The sequence below is a fragment of the Peromyscus leucopus genome, chromosome X (assembly GCF_004664715.2).
Source record: "Peromyscus leucopus breed LL Stock chromosome X, UCI_PerLeu_2.1, whole genome shotgun sequence".
NCBI lineage: Eukaryota > Metazoa > Chordata > Mammalia > Rodentia > Cricetidae > Peromyscus > Peromyscus leucopus.
This window is the reverse complement of record NC_051083.1, coordinates 70,654,166-70,664,609: the sequence shown is the minus strand read 5'-3', so window position 1 is coordinate 70,664,609 and position 10,444 is coordinate 70,654,166. Positions and strand designations below refer to the sequence as shown.

Sequence of the window (10,444 nt, the reverse complement as noted above, 5' to 3'; positions counted from 1 at the left end):
TCTTAAAATATTATTTTAATAGCAAAAATATGCTCTAGGTAAATTCACAAAGTGCGTATCTTATCATTTTTCATCAATATACTTTACAATTTAGATCAAGAAATTGGTATTGTATGTCCATTTATTTTTCTCAAAGAGCCTAAAAAAGGATGATTTTTAATAAATAATAAATATAATAAAAAGAAAAAATGGTGCTTTCAAAGTCATACAAAACTTAAAAATTAAATCTAAAAAAATATTTAAATCCTATGCTGTATATGCTTTCATAATCTTTCAAAGGCTAGCATGAGCCAGCTTATTTTAAATATCAAGGAATTCTGGTCCAGGGAGTACATGGTGTTCTAGCCCCTACATTTTCACATCATCATTTCTATCTAGCTGTTTTACTATGGATGTTACAATTTTGGATACTTTAATGTAGTATGGAAAATATGCAACTTTTGGATTTTATTTTTTTACAAATCAACAAAGGTATAAATTAGACATCTTTATTCAATACATGGTATTTACCTTAATATTTATTATATCCTGGTTCCTGAAGGTCAAAATGTGGGGAGAATTTAGGATTAGTGCTGGGGGGGGAGTTAAAGGTCAAAGGTGGAGGAGACTTGAGACAGAAGAGAGTAAGGGTATGGTGGGAGTTGGAATGAATCTTGGGAATAGGCTGCGGGAAAGCATGATGGTAAATAGGGTGTAGTGAACATGGGGACAATGTCATTGTGGAATTAGATGGGGAGAGGAGGAAGGCATCGAAGATACTCAAAATAGTATAGGGGTGAGGAAAAAGCTCAAGTGTGGATGAGGTATGGAGGATATGGAGAAGTGGACTGGGGCTAAGAAAGTTAGAAGGTGTGGTGGAGTTAGGATGCACTGAGGGACATTTACAGGGGATTAGGGTATCTGAGGGCAGTACTAGGGTTACTGGTTCATTTTATTAACTAATGAAATAATGAGTTTCTAAATAGAAAGAAATAAAAAATATTCTTTTCAATTAATAAAGCAGAATTTCATTTACTTTAAAGCTATAGTTTTATTCTCATTTTTGTTTTCTTAGAGTTCCTCTCATTTTCCATAAAATTGTCTTCCATATCAGTGAGGCTCTCTGCTCTTGAAATAATTACTGAAAAAGGCACATGTACTTTGTAACCTATGATATGTTAAAAGCACTTTGCTATATTTTGGATTTTTACTTCTAAAACATGTTGAAAACATAATGATTAGATGGAAATATAATATGTAATTAGTGAAGCTTTTCTGACAGCTACATGAATTTTGTTATGAAGTTTTCTCATGAAAAAACCCTATGTTCTTTACTCTCTCTTTTTTAGAATTATGATGCTATTGAGTGACTTAGAGAATTAATTTGGTATGGAGAACCCTAAGACGATAGGGCATAATCTTTGAAAATAAATAATGATGTGCTACTGAACATTTGCCTTGCTCAGTTCAATAAATACTAACAATACTTAGAAGAATAAAACCAAGGCTATACAGAACTTCTATTACAGGATTGAGAATCATCTTCTTAGACCATCTTCATGTTTGATTTTTACTTAGTTCCATTTAATTTCTTAAAAATTTACAGAGAAGCAACTGGCCACTATACATATATTTTTATATCTAAATTTTAAGCCACTAAACACAATATCCAAAATTATATGGATCATGAGGAATAACACTCACATAGCAGGGTTTTGTTGATAATGAAGTTGCTGTTTTCTGCCTTCAATTATATATTAGTGTTATATACAATTGAACCAAATTTTGTTTACTGTCATTCTTTCTACTTGTTTTTGATATACATTAGTTCTTGGTAAGTTATTTCTCAGTTTCTATTGTACTTATTAGTTTTTTTCACTCACAAGTTGATTTCCTTTGAAAATTAGAATGCAATAGATCTGTTTCCTAAAGTCAATGTGATAAGAGAGCATATAGAGTAGGCTGTCCGTTATCAAGGTGATCTGTCAGTTTGGTTTTTTATTTTCAGTCAAGTAGTGGCAGTAACTCAAGTATGGTAGCCTGTATCTTTCTGTTCTTTCTGTGGTTTTGCCACACTATGTAAAAATCAGGTTACTCAAGTCTGAAATGGTATCCCATCTTCTGTGTCAGTAAGAAGTAGGAGAAAACAATCTCACTACCTTTCCTATTTTCTGAGGTCAAGGCCCTGGTTCATAAAGCACATGCTGAACCATGGGGACTGAAGAGAGGGAGGCTAGCCAGCCTCTTTACCTCCTTCCTCAGAGGCCAAAGAAATCTCATAATAAAGGCAAGAGTTTACCAAAGATTACCACCCCTTGCACTATGTGTTAAGGCACATAATAAGGGGTTAGGTGGTATTCTATTGTTTACATTGCCTTTGGCTTTGTAAAAACAACAGCAACCATTATTCAGGAAAGTTGAAAATTTAAATGTACAAATTGAATTGTGGCCCATGTGCCCTAAAACTCAGCACAAATTTTATATTATGTGTGAATACAAAGTAATGAGTTTACTTTCTCAAGTAATTTGTCAGTTAATCTCATAACCTTCTGGTAATATTTTATCTATCTTACAACATTTGTGAAATAAATGCTCCAGAAAGCCATATTTTATATATAAGTAGGGTTCAGTAATTTTAATACTGGGCTGATCATCTGGGCCAACGAAATGCTATTTTTATTTTTCTGGGAAGAGCATCATATTCATTCATCTCATAAAGGATTTCAAGAATTTTTACCTTCTATCCTGAATCTTCTTATGCAAATCAATAGAGTGGCTGGGAAAGGTAAAAAATTAACTTCAAACCAAAAACATTGTTTTAGCATGCAATATTTTAGGCATCCTGTGGTGCTGTTATTATTGTCTTATATTATTAACATCACAACCACATATGATATTTACAGTTCTACAGTTATTTGTCTCCTTGTATTGTTAAGGCTTCCATAAATATTTACAATTTTGCTGTGTATATGTCAAAAAACCCAAATGACATATTTAAATACTTTTAGTGAACTTTTCCCCAGATGTCTTTTTTTTTGTTTGTTTGTTTGTTTTTTTTTTTTTTTTTTTTTTTTTTTTTTTCGAGACAGGGTTTCTCTGTGTAGCTTTGCGCCTTTCCTGGAGCTCACTTGGTAGCCCAGGCTGGCCTCGAACTCACAGAGATCCGCCTGGCTCTGCCTCCCGAGTGCTGGGATTAAAGGCGTGCGCCACCAACGCCCGGCCCCTAGATGTCTTTTTAAGGTATTTCAAAAGAAGTACTATATTCAAGAATCTTCTGTTAAATCTCCTGGATTCTAGCTTTCATTCAATAAATGTCTTGGACATCAAGATAGACTCATCAAAATAAATGACAATACCTCTAAGATCATTTTCATTTGTCTATCAAAGTATCCAAGAGGACTTGAAATTACTAGGAAAAATTGTCATTTGAAAAGTACATGATATTTTGTTCAATGAAGAAGTCCGCATCTACAACACACTAGATTATATCATATACAATTGATGACTGCATACAGGATAAACTAGCTAACTACAGTCTGGTTTTATCCAATCTAATAAATAATTATCACACATTTTTTTAATTATGTGTATTGTGTATTCATAATTTAGATGTCCTATTTAGTATTTTGAGTTGTCAAGTTTATACATGTCTGTTTTGATGTTAAGTGTCTTAGTTTGTTTCTTCAATGGACAGCATTGTAAATTATCAGTTTTTATAACTGGTGTTCACCTATCTTTGAGAGCTCAGTGAGTGGAGAAGATACCATATGTCCAGAAGTTCTACCACTATTACCCATGTAAACTCCAAACTCACTGCCCCTGGGAACTCCAGCATTGCCTCTAAGAGCTTGAGGATTATCCATGGGCACTCCAACATTAACCATGGGGATAGTATTGACATTATTCATGGGAATTCTAACATTGCCTCTGGGACACGCATAATTATCCTCAGGAATTCCAATGTTTCCTCGAATTGCAGAATTCTCAAATCTTGGCCTGATGGAAGGATGTTCTCCAAAATGTGATGGAATTGCTCTTTGCTGAGCTCCCTCCATGTTGTATCTTCTCTTGATGTTTTCTAAAACATAAAGTCAGAAGTGTATAAGTGATTAACAGATTGGCTTCAGTTTTGAGATGAAGCTATGAATAAGAATGAGAGATGCATTTCCAAATTTTACCTCACAATGTCATGGTGATCTTACCACAATATGTAACTTTTATGTAGCAATTACACTTTTGGATGTAAAAGATGGACAAAGAAAAAAAGTGAGTAAATGATTCTAAACCAGAAGTTTAGGTTTATTGGAAGGTAAGGTGGAGAAAGAGGATGAACAGTGAGGGTATGATAGAGGAGGAGCTACAGGCTGAAGGCCTTTTAGGAACAAAGGTATTTAGTATGAAATTTTATTTCTTTGATAGTATAAGACACTAATCAACTAAGAATTTAGTGGGAACAGGAATTAGATAAAAGGTAACCATTAAAAACAGGAAGCACCCAGGAAGTTTTTTTTTTTTTTTTTTTTTTTTTTTTTTTTTTTGTGTGTGTGTGTGTGTGTATGTGTGTAAGCATGCTGGTACTTGTGTGTGCACGTGCACATGGTGCCCATACAACAACCTAGGATGTTGTTCACCAGGAGTTGCTCACTTTTTTATTTTTTTGAGGCAGAGTCTCTACCCAGCAAACTCTAGTTCTGGGATAACAAACACACACACTACTATGTCTCTGTTTTTCAACCAGAGTTTTCAAAATCAAACTCAGTTCTCCTGCTTGTAAGGCGGCAAGCTCTTTACTGATTCAGCAGTGTGGTGTTGCTAATCCTGTAGCACTCTTCAGAAGGATTTTCAACTTGAGAGTAAGGTTGAACCAACTCTACATTTCAAAGGATAATGTGATCTGAGCTGACCTTAGGTTAGACTTTAATTTCTTCCTTTGATAAATAACTTCTTAGAGTTCTAAACATTTTATAGAAAAAGAAATATTACATAATGAGTCAAGTTGTGGTTTCCAGGTAAACTCTGTGTTAGCCTTCGGACTTTTCATCGAAAACATCTTCAGGAGTTTGGTGATGCTATTTTTTTTTTAATATTTTTAGTTGGCATACTTTTCATGAAGTTGTAGAATTGGGGTTCTAACAGAAATTAGACAGGAAGATTCCTAATACTATCCAGTATGCACAGGAGCATTTTTGTATATGCTTATATAGGTGTAATGATGAAAGAAAAATGTTATTCTATAGTTAGTAGCAAATTTCAATCTAGGATTTAAAATGTTATAGATATGTTATGTTAATATTACTTTTAATCAATTATAGGTTAAAATATTAATGGTTTATTTGCAGATTCATGCTGTCTTGTCAGTAGCTCCTCACATACAAGAGGCGATAGAGGAATTCTTTGTTGGGTTAGTTAACAATACCCATCGTCACATCATTCCTTTTTTCTTATCTACTACTTAGTTATTGGGTAATGAGTGTGTTAGCAGACTTTTTTTCTATTTTGTGGGTTAAAACTGAATGAGTGAGGACTAGTAATTTTCCCATGCTTTTCTTCCTAAGTTGAAGTTCTTAAAAAAGAAAGGTGAATTTTTATTCCTAACTTGCAGTCTTAAAAAGTCTGTATATTCTAGAACCCACTCCCAATGATTATTAATTGGTATGTGACTGGATTAACTCAACTCAGCATCAAGCTGCAATCACTGAATATGAATATAAGGCTTGAAGTTGTGAAAGAGAAACTAATTCTACCATAAATGTTTTATGATATAGAAAGGGATAGATAATCTAGGTGATGGGTTCAAAGATAAACTGACTAGTGACAGTCTACCTATATGAAAAATTATATATAACTTACAAGAGTAGTGACAGCAAGAAAAATCTTACCTTCTGTCAGTAAACCACGATCAAGTGGGAAGAAGTGAGTTTCTTCTGCATTTAATTTGAATTCCGGTGCATTTAAGTATTGGCCTCTGGCTTCACTGTATCTTGGTAAGCTCCGACTGCGCTGCCGCTGGAGCTTAGGGCGCTCAGGCAACAGGGGGAAAGGGCCTTGCAAAGCTTGGAAACGTTGGTCTTCAGGGTGGATGGTTACTTGATTCTCTTCTGATGTTAGTTTGTTGTAACCCATATTTCTGTTTTCTTCCCTGGGACTAGTTTGGAGAATATGGAGCCCCTCACTGTTTAGTGGTGCCTCTAAGAGCTCTGCCCAGGAACGCCGAAAGATGGATCTTTCTCTAAAAGGATACATGCTTCTTGCTACTTCCATATCATCACTTCCTGGGGACTCTGCATTTTCTGGAGATTCCATCCATAAATTTCTTGGGGTTCCTGGGCGACTGTATTCTGAGGATGGTGAAGATTCATTTATTAAAGACTCCAGGTGTACAAACCCAGTGAAATGCAAAGTTGGAATTTCTGTATCATCTAGATCCTCCTTTCCAGGCACACCGGCAACAAGTATTGCGGTGCCTTTCCCCCTTTCCTCTGGACTGGCAATTCCTGTGACATCTAAGCGTTCAAATTCTGGGAACCCTGGAGACTTAATTGGTACTTTCTCTATGCGAAGAAGCCCTGAAGTTTTTGGTTTTACAAAAGCAATGCTTTCTAACTCCTTAGTTAGTGGGGGGGTGGTAACCGTCACCACCTCATTCGTAAGCCCCAAGTCCCTCTGATGGATACCTTCACGGGTGGGTTGCTGGGCAGCCAAAGTTGTATTCTCTTCTTTTTGTTTTCTGGCCCTTTCCTGAATTTCCGCATTAATAGGACGGAAATAAATGAATTCATCAGAAATATTTTGAGCACGTCTGTATTGGAAGTTTGGGTTCACAGAAACAATCTGAAAGAAAATTCAAGTTCAAAGATACAGTTCATTATGTCAACACTTTGAATAATATTCTTTTTTCTGACACATTGTATTTTTTATTGTAAGGACAGGATAATACTAACTTAGGCACTATAGACATAAGTTAATTACTTCAAATTGAGAAATATGAAGGATTCCCCCAAAGTGATCTATTTATTTCAGGAACAGATTAATTTATTCTAGTATTTCTCAAGTTTATTTCCTAGTAACCTAATCAAAGACTCTTTGTTACCCTCCAAGAACATTCATTGTCTATGGCGAATAGTTTGGAAAACAACTTATAATTTTTATAACTTCATAATATGTAGGACTCACTTAAAGGTTCCTAGAAATATATTTAAAATATTTGTTTCTATTTTTTTCTATGTACGTCCATGTGCTTGCATGTGTGCCTATGTGTGTGCAGGTACATTGTGTGTGTATGTATGAGTATAAGTACACCTGTGACATAGCAGTTGTATGGACAGAGGACAACTTTCTATAACTCATTTCTCTCCTTCCATCTTGTTTCTAAGGCACAGTCTCTCTTGTTATTTTGGCTGCTTGGATGTGTGCCACAGGAGAGCTAGGGTTGCAGATAAAATCTACCACATCTGTTATTTTTAAAATTTGAGTTCTGGGGTTCAAACTCAGATAATTAGGGTTGTGTGGCAAGAGATTGTACTTGATGAATCATTTTTGCTGGCTTAGAAATCTTATCTTGAAGGGACTGCCCCCTCAGGGTTGCTAGTTCTTAGAGACAATAAACAAGTTATCTTTGAGAACACTTTTAAAATGCAAACCAACCAAGCTACAGTACATACTTCCAACTGCCTCAGTCTCCAGGCCTCTATTGCCGGGTCAATCATTTTAAGGACAGGCACTGGATAACTAGGGATAGCTCCTATATTCCAGAATCCATAGGAAATATTCAAGCTAGTTTGTTTGTCTTGCTGCATTATCACTGATTTTGGTGTTTCCCATGTGTCTCCTACCTCATGTCAAAGTATGTCACTTCTCTTGGGATGTGTGAGTATAGCAGACAATATTTTCAATGGCTGTCATTTACTGATATGTTTGCTGACCGCACAATATATGGATATATATGAAAAATAAACATACTGAACATTCATATTTGCATATGATAATCACTCTGAAACTGTGTACTTTGATCTTACACCCATCACCACTATGCGATTCTTGAAGATTTTCAAAAAACCTCCAAAAGAAATCCCAGGACATCAGCAAAAGTGAGAATAAAGATTCATAAAATTTCTTCCAAAAAGTACAATGAAAAAGATCTGGCAGAAAATGTCAAAATCAACTTTCAAAACTCTAGCAATTAGCCAAAGGCTTGGAGTAATTTCTGCTCATTTGTTCAATGTGGGTGGCTGAACTGCAATAGCGAGGTTGTTACATTTTCATTTTCCCTGTTTCAACATTACTGTCTCCTTCCAGTTTTATAGATGCTTTATAAGCCAACAATTTAGAATCATAGTGGAAACCCAGGGCCTACCAACAACTGAATTGAATGGAATGAATTAAATTACCTCCACATACTCATTCTCATGGAGTTATCATTAACTGACTTGCCTGGCAACTACTTCACATTATATTCTAAAAAACAAAACAAAACAAAACAAAAAAACAAAAACAAAAAACAAGGAAAAGAAAAACAAACAAACACACAGACATGTACTTGCACACATCCAAACAAGCTATGGTAAAATTTATCACACTCACTGACTATTGTTAACATTTGATTTGTAAGACTACTGATCTTTATATTTTTCTCTAACTTTCCCCATACAATATTTGTATAAATTAAATCAAAGAAAGAATGACATTAAAGTAAAAGTATTATGTTGAAAACTTTGGGCTAGCATTTATCAGTTACATGCTGTGTTATCAGCTTGAATATGAGTTTCATTTTTTAAATCTTCTAACTCTGTGGCACTTAACTGTTCTATTTTTAGTAAAGTCCACATATTTGATAATTTTCTTATTTTATTATTTTGGGAGTGATAATTTGAAGAGATTGTTGTGATTTTATTAGAACAGGCTTTCTCCAAGAATACTTCCATATGATGGTTCCAAAACAATATAAGTGGTTCCATAAAATTGTTACATATTAAACTATATATTGGGAGAAAAACTAAGTTAAACACAATTTTAGAACACTTTCCTGGTTACACTCTCATCAACAGTAAATAAGGATTTCTTTTTATGCACATATATCCTCACCAGAATTTGTGGTTATTTTTGTTTCTTGATGATAGCCAATCTAATTTGGGGAAGATACAATTTCAAAGTTCTTTTAATGTGGATTTTCATTATAGCCAAGGATGTTGAATATTTTAAAATATGTATTGGCCATTTGTGTTTCTTATTTTGAAAACTGTCTATTCAGCTCACTGGCTGAATTTTTGATTGGCAGTTCATATATTCTATATATTAACTCCTTGTCTGAAGTATATCTGGTGAAGACCTTCTCCCATTTCTATACCATGTCTCTCTACTCTGTTGATAATTTGTTTTGCTGTGCAGAAGATTTTTAAATTTATGCAATCCTTTAAATTCTTGGGTTTACTTACTATGCTATTGGGATTCTGGTCAGAAAGTTGTTGCCTGTAACTATGCCTCAAGTATTTTCCTTATGTTTTACATGAGCAGTTTCAGTGTTTCTGATTTTAAATTAGAATTTTGATGCACTTTGAATTTGTGTTTTTTTTTCAGTGTGGATCTAATTAAATTCTTCTGTAGCATGTGCCCAGTTTTGCACATGAATGAATTACCCTTTTTTTTTTCAGTAATGTTTTTGATACCTCTGTCACTAATTAGATGTACATAGCTGTGTGGTTTACTTTGGTGTTCCCTCTTCTGTTGCATTGGTCTACATAATGTCTTTGTGATATTACCATGCTGTCTTTGTTACTCTAGTTCTGTAGTATATTTTGAGGACAGGAAATGTTATAATTCTGGCTGTGCCTTTTATGCTTATAATTCCTTTGTCTCTGTAAGGTGCTTTGTGTTTCCATATGAATTTTAAGATTACTTTTTTTTTTTAGTTTTGTGAAAATATCACCAGAATTTTGATTGGGATTGCCTTGAATCTATAGCTTACTTTTGATAGTGTACCCATTTTTATAATATTAATTCTTTCAGATAAGGAATATGGAAAGTTATTCTACCAAATAATGTCTTTCTCAAAAAAGTTTCAGCATCTTAAAATTTCCTTGTAGAGGTCTTTTATCTTATTCTTTAGTTCAATTTTTATGTGTTTTAGTTTTATTTGAAGCTATTGTGAATGGGATGTTTTCCTTAATTTCATTCTCAATGTTTGTTGTTGGCATGTATAAAAATCTACTGATTTTTGCATGTTGATTTTGTGTCCTGTAACATTATTGATAGTATTTATCAAATCTAAAACTTTTTTCTGTAGAGTCCTTGGGTCTTTCAACAGTATTAAGCTTTCTGTAAATAGAGATAGTTTAACATCTTCTTTTCCACTATTATCCCCATTTATATCTTTGTCTTATTTTAATTTCTGTACTTAAGACTTTAAGCTTTATATTGAATCGAAATGGAGAGAGTGAGCGCTTTATCTCAATCTGGATTTTGGTTGAAA

The 10,444-nt window shown here is 34.1% G+C and overlaps 1 protein-coding gene across 1 annotated transcript; it reads right to left on the bottom strand.

Moving 5' to 3' along the window:
- Positions 1–3,271: 3,271 nt before the first annotated feature.
- LOC114696806 lies at positions 3,272–7,775 on the bottom strand. The gene is made up of 3 exons (XM_037198787.1): positions 7,641–7,775; positions 5,859–6,810; positions 3,272–4,057 (listed from the first exon to the last, which is right to left on the bottom strand). Exons 1-3 carry the CDS (start codon positions 7,773–7,775, stop codon positions 3,693–3,695), a joined length of 1,452 nt encoding a protein of 483 aa, XP_037054682.1. The 3' UTR covers positions 3,272–3,692.
- Between the last annotated feature and the right edge of the window lie 2,669 nt (positions 7,776–10,444).